A 19,080-nucleotide genomic window follows, 5' to 3' on the forward strand; every position below is an offset into this window, starting at 1 on the left:
AATTTCCGACAACTTTTCAGGATAAAAAAAAGAAAAATCGTTTCACAGTTGGTTAAATCGATGTCTCCCCGATTAATACGTCGAAATAACGCGCGATTAAAAAATGAGAGAAGATCAAAAGGAGGAACGTTTGAAAGGGAAAAGAGAATATTCGTACAAATTTTACTTACACGACGTCTCGTCCGTGTCTGTATTAGTGGAGCGCATCAGTGTGCATCGTATGTTAAAATCGTGTGTACGTACCTGGAACAAAGGAAAAAATTCTGTTAGACCGTTCAATTTTTTCGAATGCGTTTATAATTAAAACGATCGAAATTGTAATGGTTAACCCGTGGATCGTTTGTATATTTCGAAATTATGTTACACTACACGATTTATTATTATAACGCGGTTTAATCTGTTATTACGATTGGCACGGTTTTAACAAGTTCCAAGATGGATGAATATTTCATACACACGCGCAAATTCGTGCTCTGTAATTCCCGTTCATTTGTTTATAATTCGAATTGTCAAATCGTTAATATATTCCCCTCCCCTTCCTCTCTCGTTTCGATAGTGGCTCGTTCAACTATGTATTGTATATATATATATATACCTGGTGCGGCATAAATTACGATATTGTTAATTTTAGTAAACGCAATAACGCAAAAGCTTGTACGACACGCGCAATATCATCGTATTATTAATCGCGTAATTTCAAGCGATTATTAATTAAATTGCGAGAATCCATCTTTTCCTCTCGAACTTGTAAAAGAAGAGTTTCTTTAAAATTTTAAATCTAAAAGCCTTTTTTTCTTCCTCCTCCCCCAATCTCTTCGTCATTGCACATCTAAAAAGAAACGGTTGTTAGGCTTAAGTGTGTTTAAGAGGCAATGCGTGTTCACTCGGGAGAAACTTTAAACTTTCCCTCTCTCGAATCGATGACTGTCCCTGTCACCATCAATCTTTGGGGTTGGCGAGGGTGGCACAGGTTGCCACGATCCCATTTCGGTTCCAAGGTGTCCAGTGACTCTGACTCACGTGTTCCTGGCTAGGATTAAAACGCAACCCTTTCGGGGAAGGGAGAAATAAATCCAGATAAAAAAGGAGATTCCTTCCTTCTTCTCTGGAGCAATTGAAAAAAAGACTTAGAAAATACGAATGTCTTTTTTTCTATAGAGAAACGTATATAATTTTGTCTTTGAAAAGTGTCGAACCGTTTCGAAAATCGAGTGTACTTGTGAACCTGGCCTCCGCGGTTCCTTTGTCTTTTCGAGTTCTCGCCGCGTCTAAAGACGGTGCAGCTGCGAGCGAGCTGTTGGAAAGCATCTCGAGGGCCGATGCGGCAGGTGACCATGGCCGCGTAACATAACTTATCCCCCTTAAAGTGGTTGGCAGCAGCGTTACTCCTCCAGGATGCCTAACTAAAGGATGCCGGCCCTGGCTACGTAAATCAAAATTACTTGCCCGGTTAATTGGCTTTCGAGGCAACTCGAGGAGAACTCTTCGTTGTTGTGGGTCCGTTGAAAGAAGCGTGCTCCTTTCGCACAAAAATCGATAAAATCGAGTTGGAGGAAAAGTTGGAAGGATCAGGGAAGCTCGATTGATCTCTTCGTTATAATATCTTTCGTTGGAAGTTTAATGGATATATCGATTACGTTAAGAGAATCGTATATTTTTATTTTGAGTTTCGAAATGGATGGAGGAAGTAAGAACGTTCAAAGGTGTTTCCTTTACCACGAGCGAGTCACGATCGTGTTATTCGCAGCAACGATTGTATATCGCGTATTTAATAAAAAAAGTATTATTTTCTCATGGATACGTCGAGAGGGGGATCGATCCTCCCACGAATGGCTCGACCCTCGAGGCGAAGGCCATTTACCAACAGGTAGAATAGACGGGTATCCCCCGGACGGAATTATCATGATGATCGCGGCTTAAGAAGCTTCGCCTCTGTAACACCGTAATCTCCAAGAGTTCCCGATGACTCACGATAATTGCGGGTTGAAATTGCGTGGATGGAAGCATTCCGGCCAAATTGGTCGAATAGGAATTACGGTTTCCTTTCCCCCCGATTTTTGACACTTTTCAAAGAATGGTACGGTGAGAAGAATGGAGACAGGATGGTTTTTGACATTTGTATTTTTCAAACAGTGATTGAGAAATTGGGGAATTTATTTGGGGAATTTCAAATGTTGATCATATGAAGAATGGAGACAGGATGATTTTTGATATTCATACTTTTCAAAAAGTAATTCACAATTATTTGAAGAATTTCAAATGTTGACGATAAGTATGGAGAATGAAGATAGTGACACTCATACTTTTTAAAGAGTGATTTACAATTATTTGGGGAATTTCAAATGTTGATAGAATAATGATATTCATACTTTTTAAAGAGTGATAAATATGAAAAATGGAGATAGAATGATTTTTGATACTCATATTTTTCAAAAAATGATTCACAATTACTTGGGAAATTTCAAATGTTGATGATACGTATGAAAAATGGAAATAGAATGATTTTTGACACTTACTTTTCAAAGAGTGATTTACAATTATTTGGAGAATTTCAAGAGATAGGATGATTTTTGACACTCATACTTTTCAAAGAGTTATTGACAATTATTTGAAGAATTTCAAATGTTGATGAAGAATGGAGACAGTGACATTCACATTTTTCAAAAATGTGATATGTATGAAGAATGGAAATAGGATAATTTTTGACACTCATACTTTTTAAAGAGTGATTCACAATTATTTGGAGAATTTCAAATGTTGATAATACGTATAAAGAATGAAGATAGTGACACTCACACTTTTCAAAGAGTGATACGTATGAAGAATAAAGATAATGACACTCACACTTTTCAAAGTAATTCACAATTATTTGGAGAATTTCAAATATTGATAATATGAAGAATGGATATACTGACACTCAACACTTTTCAAACAGTGATATATATGAAGAATGAAGATAGAATGATGATTTTTGACACTCATACTTTTTAAAGAGTGATTCAATTATTTGAAGAATTTCAAATGTTGATGATACGTATAAAGAATGAAGATAGTGACACTCACACTTTTCAAAGAGTGAAACGTATGAAGAATAGAGATAGAATGATGTTTAACACTCGCACTTTTCAAAGAATGATTCACAATTATTTGGAAAATTTCAAGAGATAATATAATTTTTTATACTCATTCAAAATGTGCACGATGCAGAGAAATACTGAAATTCAGTATGAATAATGAAAAGATTGTTGCTAAATACAAAATATACATCTCAACAAATAAAATTCCTGCTCAAAATTGAACAAGCCCAATCAACTATTCCTAATTTCGACGAAACCCAAATAATCAAAGACATTCTTCCTCATCATCCCCTTCCTCCCTTTCCCCTCAAAATCTCTTCTTTTCTTCCTTCTTCGCTCTTCGAGGATATTTCCCACCCACGTAGGAATGCATATATCCAAGATCAAGCGCGAAAGCTTTTTTCTTTTTTTTTTCGCAACGGAGGCGGCGGCACGATTAATGGAAATTCGCGTCCGGCCCGGAGGAAATGGGCGATGGACGTGTATGAGAAAGACCCGGGGGCCAGGGGCCTCTGATTGATAAAGGCAGCTTTTAACCCTTAACTGCGGTGTTCCAGGCCGTAACGATGATATACGACGTGGCGGGATCACGCCCTGACCTTGATGCCTGCCTCGAACGGGGGAGGATAAACGGGGGAGGGGAGGGGGTTTACGTTTCTCATCAACATTCTCTCGCTCGTTCGACATCGATCGCTCCCTCCTCCCTCTCTCTCTCGTGCAAGAGAGGCTGTTTAATAGCCACACACCGTCGGCTGTTTGTCAGAGATCGGTATCGATATTGAAAGACAACCATTCCGCTCGATGCACGCGTTGTTGTTGTTGTTGGAAGCGAAGTAATTGTTCGATGATCCGGCAAAGGCAGGCGTTATTCAACAGGTGTCGCGATAAGAAGCGAGCTAGTTTCTTTTTTTCTTCTTATATGTATATATTTTTCTTCTTGTTTACATTTTCGTAAATAAATAATTAGATTTCCAACTCGACTTTATATTTTTCGTTTCGAGATCGTGTACATTTTTTACTACTTGGAATTAGAAATATATATATCCTTTGTTCCTTTAATTTGTAAATTAATAAATAAATATTATATAATTAAGTTAGCATAAAATTTAGGATTTAATTATATTAATTTTTAAGTTAGTAAATAATAATTTGAATTTTAATTAATCTTATATTAATCTTGATGATTATATAGTTTGCATTTTTAACTTTATTAGAACGAAAAATTATATTCAAGATCGTAAAGGGCCAAATAAAATTATATTATTTCTTCAATCTTTTAGTGATGTATTAAAATTATTATCTAAGAGAGTGATTTTTTTTAATTATTCAAATTGGTTTATTTACAGACCAATAATAATATTTTCTTTATCATCAGCAATATGAATTTTGTATCCACGATCGAGGTCGATATATTTTATAGAATTTACAGACCAATAATAATATTTTCTTTATCATCAGCAATATGAATTTTGTATCCACGATCGAGGTCGATATATTTTATAGAATTTAGAATTTTATTTATATTGTTGGCTTTAAGAGTTTATCCAATATTATTCGTTGGATGAATTTCTAATTATGCAATTTTATATGGGTCTATACGATTATTTTAATCCTCGAATTACAACTCTTCTCTATTCTACATCACCAACACATTCGAAACCGAGTCACGCCGTTCAAAGCTTGGATCGCCGAATTAAATGCGTCGAATCGTGTATTATCATCGGTCGATTCGTGGCAGCGCAACAAGTCTTATTGTCGAAACCTTTAAACCCGGTTTAAACGTGAGTCGATCCAATCCGCGGATTCCGAGGATTCGAGAGTGGCCCCCCTTTCCTTCCTCGTAATTTGCTTTAGGAGGGGGATGATTTGGACACACGAGTTGCTCAAATATTGAACCGCGTTTCGAGAGAAGGGGGTAAGTCGATACGCAAGGGGTAAGAAAGAAGGTAAACAGAGAAACACTCTAGACACTTTTCCAAAAGGGGGGATAATGTTGCTCCCCTCTCCTCCTATTGGATTATATTTTTTGAAGTTTTTTTTGAATAATCTTCCGATTAGCACTCGACAAACTATTTAGAACCTAATTCTTTTATCGATCAACGAGTATTTTTATTTGAATAAAATTTTGACAGAAAAGCTTAATGATACGTATACTCTTTTGGATATTATTATTTTAAATTTTACGCGTTGTTAACACCCTTAAATAAGTACTCTTTGATTGTAATATTCGACAGACGATTAAATTATCTCAAACTATTTAAAAAAAATAATTCCTTATCGCTTTATTGATTAATGATTATTTTTATTCGAGTATTTTGCTCGAGATATTATTATTTTAAATTTTACGCGTTGTTAACAGCCTTAAATAAATATTCTTTGATTAATATTCGACAGACAGTTAAATTATCTCAAACTATTTAAAAAAAGTAATTCCTTTATCGATCAACGAGTATTTTTATAAAGCTTAATGACACGTATACTGTTCTGGATATTATTATTTTAAATTTTACGCGTTGTTAACACCCTTAAATAAGTACTGTTACTGATCGTACTATTCGACACACGGTTGAATTATCTCAAATTATTTGAAACCAATCGCGATTAATCAAAGGCCAGGAAGAGAATTCCACTTGAAGCAATTCAACCTCCCCAATACATATATACATATATATTGTTCGTCAGTTTCAACATCGACGACTCTCCCCCTCCGATCTCTCTTTCTCGTCTCGCTCATAAATTTTTCAAGAATCGGAGTGGTCTGATCGCGGCCGGGCGCTAATCTCGCGAGCAGATGCCACGCGATGCCTCGCAAAACCGATTACATTGGAGAGAGAGAGAGAGAGAGAGAGTATCGTAAAGAGACAACACGTGGAGGATGAAAGTGACGCTTTTAAATCCATCGTCCACCGCCTATAAACCTGGATAAAGCGCCGCCGAGAGGACACTCGTACACCGTGACTAAACCGATTTCTCCTCCTCTTCCTCCTCTTCCTCCTCTTCCTCTCTCTCATTGAAACGTGCACGCGTCGAATTACGTCCAAGTCGAGTCTATCGACCCAAATATTCGGAGATATTTTCGGGATCACCTAAGATTTTTCCTCAAACGTATCCTCCTCCTCTCCAATAAAGATTCTTTTCTTATTGTCAATGAATTACGAAATTGTTCATTTAGTTTTCTAGATTATATGATGAATGTTTATTAAAAATGCTGGTGAATTTTGTCATGGTAATTTAGTATAAACTGTCTGAAATTTCTTCTCGATACGATAAATGAATAATAAGATCAATCTTGTAATATTTGTAACGTATTAAGATATGCCTACCTAATGACAGTCGTATCATCGAAACAATCTCTCCTACTACAACTTGATTCCCCTTTAATTAGAAGAAAGATCGGAAGTGATAAATAAATTCGAGCCTCCACAAATAAATTTTTGAAACGAAAAGTCTCCCCTCGAGAAGTGGTGCTAATTGCTTCGAACGATTCTCGAGCTAAGAAAAATAGTAAAAGTGGTCAAAAAAAAGAGAAGAAGCTCTGCAATCGTTACGTTACACGATTTTTCGACTCCCGAAATAAAGGGAGGAGAAGCAGGGAATTCTCGTCCCAACCCTTTCCCTCCTCTTCTTCAAGGAGAGGGGAAGGGAGAGGAAAGCCATGCTTCTTTCATCCACGAAACGAAACGAAACGAAACGAAAGGAAAGGAAAATCGTGCAACGCCCCATTTGCACCGCTGTTTCCGTAAATAGCTAATGGTTCGAGAAACTCTGTTGAACGCTCGGTGTCGTGTTTCCTCGGCCCTAAACCAACAACAGTAACCCAACCCTCTCCCCTCCTTTCCTATAATTTGTCTCTCCTCGCTCCACCCCCCTCCTTTCTTTTGTAACGACGTGACCCCCGCGTTACTCGACGCCCCGAAGAACACGCCTGCCTCGGATTCTTCAAATCGCTGCGCGTCATCCACGCGACAGAGCTCCTTCCTGGTGGTCCTCCTCCTCTCCTAGAGGCTTGCAGATTGATATTCCGTATTAATTCGTAAGATGTATATATGTTGATCTTCGTTGGAACAAATTTCGAATATAAAAATATACTTAAATATACTATCCAGATGTTTCATCTTCTATTCGAAAATAAAATTCATAATTTTTTTAATATTGGATATTAAAAGGAAAAGTTGGAGAGAATTTTTGGAAAGATGATTAGGAAAAATCGTTACTCTATTTTTATCATCCAATACGTCCCCTAGGAAACGTATTTTTCCTCGAACGATATACGTATAATATAATAGAGTTACAACGGTGTTGTCGACATAAATCCCGAAATTCTCAGGCGTCGGCGAGCGAAGAGAGGAGAGGGAAACGTAGCGAGCACATCGTGGATTGTTTGTTTTAAAGTCGTAAAGTCTAGGAGAGCCGCCTTCGAAAACCTGGACTCGTAAAAATACGCTATCCAGAGGCTCGAGGAGTGGAAGGCCATAACCTTCTCGGCCGTAAAATTCAAGCACTACTTTCCCCTTTCAACAATTTCAGAATTTGTTGTGAAAGTTGGCCGACAACTCTTCCGCCGAATTAAATAAATCAAATTAAACCGGAGAATCACGTATTCACCTTTCTCTCTCTCTCTCTTTCTCGAATGTATAATAATCCGATCCTTGCATCCTCGATCGAAAAATCAAATCCTAACACGATCGTTTAAATTTCATTCTTTTAAAATTCCATTCATTTCCTTTCTACGATTCAAATTTCTCCATCTCTCTGTGAGAATAAAGAGAAAAGGAAGATTTACTTTCTCGCGAGAAAGAAAAGGATCGATATATACCAGGCATTTAACATTCGCGAGAGACGTAAAGAAATATGGACCCTCCCCCTTTCGAACGAAGTTACGCGGCAGATGTTCGAAGAAAGAGGATAAAACAGGGAGGGGGCAGAAAGAGTCGGAAGGAACAATGTACGAATCTCGCAATAAGATGCAACCGGAGATAAGCTAGGAAGAGCCCTGCCCCCCCAAAGAGGCTTCCCTTTCCCGTGGAAGGTCGAGTTATTATTACGAATGACAGACTTTCCGTGCCAGGTGCCTGTGACAGATCAAAGGGAGAAGAAGGAGAACACTTTCCGCGATACTCTCTCTCTCTCTTCATCTAATTCTATGTTCTCGAACGAAGGTTGTTCCCTGTTGTCGACGTGTGTGTGTGCGCGCATCTCTTTTGTATCCTGGAAATTGGGACATGGTGTTCTGGCCGAGGCACGATGCGCCAATCGATAGCGACCAGTGTTACACGGCCACTTCCCTCCCCTTCTCCACCTCTGGTGGACGACACCTTTCTTCCTTCCTCTTCTTTTTCTAGTTTTTAACGAGCCAGAGGAGAACATCTCACCGCCACTTTGAGAACGTTCAACGAGAATTGCCGTTGGCAATCTCGAGTTTCTTCTTTTTCTTCTTTTTTCGAGAGGGGAATTTGAACGATTAGATTTAATAGTAGCAAAGTATAAAATTTTCCTCGATCGAATAGTTTGTTTTTGCAACAATGATCTGAACAATCTCGAGTATAACACAGTGGATATTATCGGCCAAATGGTAACTCGTTGTGTAATTGGCAGGCCATTACAATTGCATCAATCAGGCAGAATTAGAGAGAGAGAGGGAGGGAAATGATTTAGCCTCCTCCATGGAGCTGGATCTTGGACTTGGGTTTGGTTACGAGCAACATAATTATTAACCCGTTAATTAGAGAGAGATACAGAGTCTGTTATTCTCCGTTTATTTCTCTACTTTAATTATGGATCGTAAATCGGTTCTCGGAGAAGAATTGGAAGGAAAAGATCGATCGATTTTCGCGCAAATTTTCACAAAAGGTCGAGGATGTTTTTGAGGATGTTTCGTGGTCGAAAATATTTCTAAACGAAGAATGGAACGTATATCTATTATTAAAGCAAATTTCCTCGATCGAGCTTTTCAATTAAGCCTCCGAGGATTATCATCTCCCCCTGAAAGTAGATTAACGAACGGTGGATGCTCCTCCTATTAAGGATTACAGGAAGCTCTTACAACAGAAACGAATTTCATATAAAATGGAAGGAAGGAGTCGGGTGGAGATGCGTTGTTAAGGAAATTTCATTTATTTATGAAATCCGCGAGCAACGATATCGAGTTATGTGTATTCTTTCTTTTTCTTCCTTCTCTGTATTTTATTAAATTAAAGAACGATTTTTCGTCTTAAATTTAGAAATTTTACATTTAGGAGAATAGAATGTGGAAAAATATTTTTGCCACCGTGTCATTTTTTTTCTTTTTTTTTATATTTATACGAGAGGATTAACATTAGCATTTGTTACGAGAGAAAATAATAATAATAATGATAATTTACAAACTCCGCTTTTATAAAATTTCAAAATTACCGTATGAAAGTATGAAAGTAGGTTGACTAAAAATCTTGCAGAGTGGCATAAATATGAAGCTTCTCTCTCTCTTTCGTATTTTCGAAAATATACAAAATTTTAAACGTAACAAATTTTATATTAACATTTTATTTCGTGAAAAATTATATTTCGAAGAATGCATTGAAATCGATTCGATAGAATTTACGATATCTTTAGTGTAGCGATAAATAATAAATTATGGTGCAAGATTTTTCGAAAATTTCGAGAGGATGTTTAAAAATTCCTATTTCGAGTAATCGCAAAGTTGCATCAAGTGATCATCGTCCTTCTCTTCGATGAAATGATCGATGATCACATTAGTCGATGGTTATCGTTATGGCTATAGGCTAGGATAATTAATATCAAAGTTACGAGTTTCGACGCGCTCGAATATTATCCTACGGCATTCAAGATCGACTATGCTCCGAGCACTCTTCACTCTTAACGCCCCAGTTAATTAATTCCGATTTAAAACGTCGCTTCGAGGCGAAGTACATCCACCGAGTGTTTGTTCGATTCGAAGCAGTTTGCGAAAAAGTGATGAAAATTTCTTCCTTGAACGGATTATTAATTATTATCACGTGTCATATTACGCGTTTTATTTATTTATTTATTTTTAAATAAATATTTAATACGAAATTTATTTAAACGAAATTTTAAATACAGAAAGTTAAAAATATTCAATGCAATGAATGAAATGTGAAACAATATAATGTCGTTAGATATACTGCGGATTTTTATGCAATTAATAAAAAATATGTTATACGTATAACGTCATTAAAACCCACTCAGAAAGTGCAGAATGTTATCCCAATAACGCTCGTTTTTGTTTTATCCCGATATCTCAAACGGTTGCCGAGATATAAGGCTTCAAAGTTTTCGTAATATTTAAGATGGCGCGTAGTCTATAAATAGACTCGCGACACACTGACCTACTTTTTTTCCAGGAATCGCAGCTGATGTTTGGGATAGGTCAGTGAGGCGAGGCGCGAGCGAGAGGTCCGAATAAGCGACGAGGACAAAGATATTAAACGATTAAAAATTACCCTCGTCTTTACACGACGATATCTCGGCAACCGGAAGTCGTATCGGGATAAACGAAAAAGCGTTTTAAAGGGGAAGCTTCCGCGCTTCTAACGATCCTTCATTCGTTGACCGGAAGTCATTATCTTCCGAGTTATAGCGATTCAAACTTTTCCAAATTTTAATAAGGTTTAATCCGGTTAACCGCGAAACGGTTAAAAATTACCTTCTTCTTTACACGACGATATCTCGGCAACCGGAAGTCGTATCGGGACAAATCGAAGAGCGTTTCAAAGCGGAAGGTTTTGCGCTTCTAACGATCGCTCACCCGTCGACCGGAAGTCACCATCTTCGAAGTTACGGCGGCTCGAAATTTTTCTAATTTTAATAGAGTCTAATCGCACGCGTAAAGCAAACGATCGAAAAACAGTCTTTTCTTTACACGACGATATCTCGGCAACCGGAAGTCGTATCGGGACAAATCGAGAAGCGTTTCAAAGCGGAAGGTTTTGCGCTTCTAACGATCGCTCACTCGTCGACCGGAAGTCACCATCTTTAAAGTTACGGCGCTTCAAAGTTTTCCTAATTTCAATAGGATTTAAGGATCGAGGTAAACGATTAAAAATTATATTTTTCATTACACGACGATATCTCGGCAACCGGAAGTCGTATCGGGACAAATCGAAAAGCGTTTCAAAGGGAAAAGTCCTGCGCTTCTAACGGTTTCTCACTCGTTGTCCTTAAGTCATTATCTCGAGGAGTTACAACGGTTCAAACTTTTCCTGATCCCTCTTCTTCTCATCGTCGCAGAAAATTCTTTTATAACTACGAGGGGAATGAAAATTTGTCTCGGGTCAAATAAATCCTCGCACGGAGGGGTTAAAGCGAATAATTATGCATCATTTCGTTGTTCCATCCTGGAACAAGGTTTCACAACGACATATATTGTACATTTCAATAAAAACGTCGTTGCCCGGCCTCAAATTGTTATAGACCGTTGCTCGCGTCGCGCGCGTTATTCACGCGGCGGCCATATTTCCTCCGATTACATCGCGGAACGCCGCTTTTACTCTCTCCCCCCTCCCTTCGCCTTCCTTCCTTCCTTCCTTCCTTCCTTCCTTCCTTCCGCGTGTTTCACGCGTTCTTCTTGCCCTCGAGCTGACAACGCGCCCGTTTAAAATGTATCCCAGACGCTAGGCTCTCGGCGATATTACAACGAGACGAGATAACACGCGCGGGCGCGCGCCATCATCTTCCGAAACGTTGATGGCGAGAATCGGGGAGGGACCAAAAATATAATGGTTCCTCTTTCGAGAGAAAGATATACATGTATTCATGGGGGAGGAATGTTTTAATATCCTATATGGGGAACTTTTAACTGGAGTACACACTTACTTGATGAATTGAAAAAAAAAAAATTGTCTAAAACGATTGAAATTATATAATAATAATAATAATAATAAAATCGTTTTTGCAACTAAACTCTACAACAACTGTCCCCGCTCGTTTCACGCGTTCTTCTTCTCGGCTCGGTGTTAACACGCGCGCAAACAAAACTGCCCAATTAACGTAATAATTAACTGACGACTTTTTAACGAAATAAAGCTAGCGCGACGACGATGACGACGACGACGACGGGGAAATTAAACATCCTTCATCTTCTTCTTCGTTCCCCCATCTTCATTCTCCTTCCTTCCTTTCCTTCTCCCGTGATTCTCTCCTCGTCTCGCGTCTCCTCGTCAACCTCCATACTCTGCTTTGCACGGCTGCTGCCGTGGTTACAGGGAAAATATCGCAACACCCGGCTCGCAGCCGAGCAAGGATTAGATTTATAAAGCCCCTTGTTCGGTGAAAAGGTTTAAATGAAGAAGGACGACGAGCTCCTTCGCGCAGCCTCGAGATATTTTTCTTTCAAACCCTCTTCTTGCGCGTGTGTGTGTGTATGTACGTGTGTTGCGTGGGTGGGCGGCCAAAGATTTAGCGCTACTTGTTAAATGAATGCACTAATTGACGAGGCATTTCGTGTGGAGAAACTTTGATGCGATGATTTTTCCAAGAAAAAAGAGACGATCAAAGATTCTTTTTCAGTTTCGAATTTGTTATTATTATCATGTAAAAGAAATTAAACATCTCCAAGATTTTTATAATTATAATTACAATTTAAAGCAGGATCTACTACACTAATCGATGAATCGATCGCAACAAGGAAAGGAAAAAAAATATTTCGGACCAGCGTTATATCTCTTCTCAATTTACCCGCAAACGGGTCGAATATATATATAAAATACGAAGCCTGGAAAGGCTTTCGACAAAGAAGAATCGATAACAAGAAAAATACCCGAGGCCCGGAGTTTCAATCATTCTCAACATCGTCAGAACAACGATTTCCATTTGTCCCTTAATACACGTCGATTTTTCAATATTTTTCGAAAAGCTCCGCTCCTCCCCCCCCGACGAAGAACGCCCATCAGTTTGTCAGATTGATTCCGGAGAAAGCGGTCAAACGGTGTTCAATTTCGTTCAATTATCCGTCCCAAGTCCAAGTTCCGTTTGTCCATCCCTTCCCTCCCACCCCGTGGAATCGAGTTCTCTCTCTTTTTACTCTAAAATTCAAAATTCCAAAAACATAAAGAGAAAAAACGTAAAAAGAACGAGAGAGGAAGTGGAGGAGGATCGATCGTCCGCTTATGCAAATCATCCCTTCGCGTTTGTTTGCCCGCGAATCGCTTGCGCCTCCCTTTGATTATAGCAATTAAACGGCCAATTAGAGGGGTTGACCGCGTTGAAAGGGAATCCAACGCAGCGGAGGCCGCCAAGCATCAAAGTGGAAAGAGAAGAGGAGGAGGAAATTTAGGGTGACGCGTTATTTAAAGATCCGAAAGAGAGGATGTTGTGTGGATCGTCTTATGAGGAGACCACATACGTATTTCTCTCGTCATTACGAGAGAATCTGGAATTATTATTACCCAGCACCGGAAGCTGCCCATTCTTCGCGCCTTCATCTTTCGTCGCCCCGCTCGTCTCTCATCCTTCCCCTTTGATTTTTGCTAGAACGTGGAAAGCAAGTTTTGGACGAACCTCTTTTACTCTTCCTTGCGATCGAATTCTGAAAATTTCTTAGATTAATTACTCTTGAAAATTTTCTTCCAGTTCTTAAGAAAATTTACTTACAGTTGGAAGGAAAATGAGGGATAATGGAAGATAGAGACACGAAATACTGGAAATTTATCGGCACGAAAAAAAATTCCACCAGTGTTTTGTTCGAGAGTCGAGCCGCTGTCAGAGGAAATCGATCGATTATTATTAAATGGGAAGGGAAAGGGTTGCAAGAAATCGAGCGGGTTTAATTAAATTTAATTAATCGGAGGATCGCGATGACGATGCGTAACGATGATGCAAACGTTCGAGAATGAAACGTTTCCTCCGAATATAATTACAGTAATCGACGATTGGAATGGATATGTTTTAAAATCGTTTACCTTTCGTCTCGTCTTCCTGCGAATTTTCTCAATGAGAAGGAAAAAAGAAGATATCTCTATTCGCGAAATGTTTCCATTGTAACATTTTACAACAAAATCAATTCAACATGATCCAAGATATCTTTCTTTACATCTCTTTTCCAAGTAAAAAAACAAGTTCTTCGAATTCCATTTCAACAAAGTGAAAATAATAAATTAATCATCGCGCGGAATCGATCGGATCTCGAGGATATCGCACCTTTTTCCCTCGAGATGAGCCCCTCCTCCCTGCGAGGTGAAAAATAGTCGTCGCGTTTTCCGTGAACGGGACAAAAACACCGCGGGGAGGCCGGTGGTGGCTTCTTTACCGGGCGGACGAAAGACGAACGACCTTCTTAATTTCGTTGGACGCCGGCGAGGAGGAGAGAAAAAACCGCGGCGGAAGTCGTAAAACCGGATAAAGGATTACACGTGGTGCTTGTATAGACTCTCTAGCCTCGAAATTCCGCCATTTCGCAATTTTGCCGAATTTGTCGTCGTCTTCAATCTCTTTTTAAGTTTTCAAGGGATTTTCTTTGATCGATTGAAATTGAAAAATAGAATTTCTTCGATTTCTTTATAAATCGTAATTTAATCATTGATTTATATTTTCATCACACGAGGGATACTTTCATAGCTTTCTATCTTTTCGACAGTGTTCCATCAACGAGACTTTATCCCCCTCGATTGAATTTTTCCACGGTTTTATTCGGAATTTCACGCGATCCAAAATGCTACGAATTGAACGTTAAACGCATTATGCGTACATAGGATATTTATATTTTGAATTTATTTATCTCCTTGCATGTGTACACGTGTATATATGAAATTCTCTCGACGCAATAGCGAGAGCGCAGATATTGATGTTATTATTGCGAATGGGGAATATTTCGTAAAAATCCATTTCGATTTACGATTATTTCGTTACACGCAGGCCAATGTGTACATCGCTCTCTATAAACTAATAAATTTCGTATTTTTCAATGTACCACGATCGTCAATTAAAACCGACTCCTCCTACTCGCCGCCGCGTCAATACGGGACGACACAATACACGTTGCATTCCCTCGAATTTATCTCGTGTCAAATAATTCTCCCAGCAGTTTCAAATCGCACGAGATGGAATTACTCGTCTCTTATATAAATCTCTCTCTTTCTACGTAATTCTTATATATATATTTAAAGGCCAACTATTCTTCGTACACAGGAAAAGAGAAATTCTTACTTTTTTACAAATACAATCACATATCACAACTTTTACACATTTATTTCCCTTCCAGATTATGAATGAACGTAGAAAACTTGTGCAAAATACGAAAAGGAATCATTGAAAAATCTTAGCATCCACTTTATTCCCTCAACGAGAAAATCTTTCTTTTTTCTTTCTCTTTCCTTCGAACGGGGGTAACAATTTTGCAATGAAAATCGAGCGTTAAAGGGGTTGATCGTTAACATTTCCCAAGCAACCACCCCCGCTCCTTTATCTCGAGCAATTTAGTGGACAACGAGAGCGCGTTTGACCGCGAGATTTTTAGCCGGGTTCTCGACGGGGGCGGCGCACACAACCAATGGTGACAATGGCCGGGACAATGGCGTATGCACAAAAGGCCGGCAATATATCGGTAAAAAGGAAACCGAGTAAATACGGGAGGGACCTCCCATCTCGTACATGGGAATTACATTAATGAAACTAACTAATACCGGGACAATGGAGGGAAAAGAGCGACCTGCTTTCACGCTCCTCTGCTCCAACCCTATCCTTGCTTTTTTTTTTCTTTTTTATATCATTGGATCAAACGAAATGGATATATATTTTATCGACAGTTTAGTTTAGTTTTTTAGTTATGATTTTATGTGGAACGGTAATTTCATTAATGGAATCTGAAATGGTGTTTCTAAACAATTTTAAGGGATTCGTAGCGTATTTCACGATTCGATCAAAGAATGTTTGTTTTTTAATGTTGTAACAATTTTAACATTTTCTCAGTTATTATTATGAGGAAATAAGGGATTTTTTTTTACGATTGGATCTATATTTTATCTGGAAAATATTATTTTGAATGAAATTCTAACAATTTTTGAAAATTGATCGCAATGATTATTCTTGCTTTTATCATTTTATTAATGGAATCTAGTTTTCAACAATTTTAATGATTCCTCAGCTAGCTATTATTATGAAGAAATAGGGGATTCATAATTTTGTGTATCTAATTTTTCTACAATTTATACGAAAAAGATTGCAACGATTATTCCTTTTGTTTTTTAAGTTTCGTTACAATTTTAAAAATTTCGTAAATGGATCTATATTTTTCTAATCTAAAGTTCGACGAACGAGACGAAATTTTTAATATTTCCTCAGCACGTTGAACGTGCGTCTCGATAGTTTCGAAAATTTTGAGAGAAGGAAGGATATTTATCGATTATATCTGGACATTTTATTATTATTCGATGGAATAATTTAATATCTTACGATTGATTTTCGTAATCGAAAAGATAGCTTGATGACACTACGAAATTCAGACATTCAAAACGATAATTAAGGGTCCCTGTAATTGTCGACCTGTCAAAATTACCACGTGGAAGAACAAATAATCGGGCTGCACTCGATGGAGAATGGTTCTCGATCAGAGTTTGGATCGCCAAATTATTATCCCTTCACCGGCTGGACCCTCCAAGACGAGATTTGCTTCGTTGCAAAGCTATTTCTAGAAGAAATTATACTTATACAAAAAAAGAAAAAAAAATATTATAATAAAATAACACGTGTGTATATATATCAATATATATTAAGCAACGAAGAAAGAGAGATTTAAAAATATTGAAATCAAATCAATAATTTATTCCATAAATAAATAAATTCTTTTAACTTGAAAATCGAACGATCCAATTCCCATAATTAAATATTAAATTCCTACGTCTATATATAAATCTATATATAAATCGAAATATTAAAAATACATGTGTAATAATAATTACAACACGAATCTCTTCCATCCCAGAAGAAACAATTTTCAAAACAATCGTAACTTCTCCATTTTCTTCGTCGAGCAACGAGAAGGAACAGCAGAGATTCGGTTAACGGTAAACCAGGAAACGCTCGAATTTATCAAAGCGAAGGGGGGAGGAGAGGGGACGCGAAACAATACCCAATTCTGGCCCAGAATAAATGGCGAATAGGCCACAACACACGCTCGTACATTTGCATCGAAGCATTTTTTTTTTCTTCTCCAACGGGTATCGAGTTGCCTCGCATCTTTATTATACGCCCCCTCTCCTCCCCCACCAAGCATCGAGAACCACTTCTTCTCTCCTCCTCCTCTTCTTCTTCCTGAAACGCAATCGCTGCAATAAATTTCTCTATCCACAGTTTCATCTCTTCTTCTCGATACGAAGAAAGGGGTCGAGAGTCCGAGTGCCGATATATATTTGCCGTCCATGAGAAATCTTCTTTGCATCTCTCTCGTGACACGTTAGAGGGAAACGTGGAAGGAACGAGGAGGTTAAATTTTTTTTTGGCCATCTCTTATTCAATGATATTCGAATGAAAAATTCATCTTATTCCCAACGAATTTGTCCATTCAATTAAATATAGAATCTTAATTATTAATTTCATTTCCAAATTATTATGTTTCGAATTTTAGGAAACAGAAACGAAATATCTGCGCTTCACTTACAATAATTATCTAAACAACCTCATCAGCGTAATGAACAATCAAACCGAATCGAAAACGTCTCCCGTATCTCGAAATTAATTAAATTAGTTCAATAATCGAACTTTGGCGAACGAAGAAACACGCAACAACACCCATAATAATTATTACATATTAAACTTATCAAATTTAATTGTTCGAGATAAATATAATATTTAAAATTTTCAAACATCTAATTCCTCCATTTTCTTCTTCGTCCCCTCGCGAATTGCCAATCATATTTATTTAAAAATCTAGTAAAGAAACTTTACATCCATTCCAAACACCGATTTCCTTCTCTTTAAATTTATACCCTCGAATTAACAATCGCACATAGATTTATTGAAAAATCTAGGGAAATACGATTCGAAGAAGGAAAAAACCCTCGATTTATCAATCGAACTACTCCAAGGAAGGCTACTCCAAGAATATTCCAAAAATTACTCCCTCTTCCTCTTCTCAGATCGATATTCCCGCCAGAGAGGGCGTAAAAACTTGGGCCGAGACGATAACTCAACCCGTGCAGCTCCAGAAACAGGTGGAGAGAGGAGAGAATTCTGAAGAAAAATATAGCGAACAGCCATCGTCTCGATTACGCGCTTGCCATTCTGAGAATAACCGAAAGGGGACAGAGATAGAGGAAACGGCGGATAAAGAGAGAGAGAGAGAGAGAGAGACTGACTTCCTCCTCCTCCTCCTCCTTCGTCGACGGGTTCGACGATCCGCAAGAGAAGAAGAGTCGTCTCCTCTGAGGCGGAGGGAGGACTCGAGAAGGGAGGAAAATCTGATTGCCAATACATTCCATAGCCCCGCGAATTTCAAACCAATTTCCTCGGTCTATTGCCAATCACAAAGAGGCCGAAATTCCTGGCTGTCGGCCGGGAAACGAAATACTTCCCGCGATTCCTTTCACAAACCTTCCCCAAAAACTCGCGGCATCGTACCAAATCTTCTCCCGAGGGGTTACCTTATTATTCTTGGGCACCCTTCCATCTTCTAAGGATTATCCTCTCTTTCTTCCTTTATATATAATATATATTTAACGAATGTATCTACAAATCGATAGTTTCGACGAATTTCGAAACGACTTTGAAAATTTTCCACTCTCCTTTCTCGAGATTCAAGGAGGTATTGACTCGCATAGTTCTATATTTTATTACTGTATTTATATTACATTCTAAGAACTCTTTTCGTCATCTTTTTAAATATAAATACGAAAAGGGTTTTATATATAATTGGAAGAGAGAGGTTATGTCTCCCTTCGATATCGATCGAGTCACGAACGGACGGAGGAGGCGCAGCTGGACTCTATCGATCCGTCCACTTGTTTAGAATTTCTTTCTCCGAGAGAACAACGAGCGGAAGAAGCCAAGCGAAGAC

The 19,080-nt window shown here is 38.2% G+C and overlaps 1 protein-coding gene across 1 annotated transcript in view; it reads right to left on the bottom strand.

Moving 5' to 3' along the window:
- LOC113219185 overlaps nucleotides 1–19,080 on the bottom strand; it is a 491,184-nt gene that overhangs the window by 15,958 nt on the left and 456,146 nt on the right. Inside the window, exon 4 of the mRNA XM_026444616.1 lies at nucleotides 171–243. Coding sequence (XP_026300401.1) covers nucleotides 224–243 — 20 coding nt within the window. The 3' untranslated portion in view covers nucleotides 171–223. The remainder of the gene's footprint in view (nucleotides 1–170; nucleotides 244–19,080) is intronic.

Source organism: Apis mellifera, linkage group LG1, assembly GCF_003254395.2.
Source record: "Apis mellifera strain DH4 linkage group LG1, Amel_HAv3.1, whole genome shotgun sequence".
Lineage (NCBI taxonomy): Eukaryota > Metazoa > Arthropoda > Insecta > Hymenoptera > Apidae > Apis > Apis mellifera.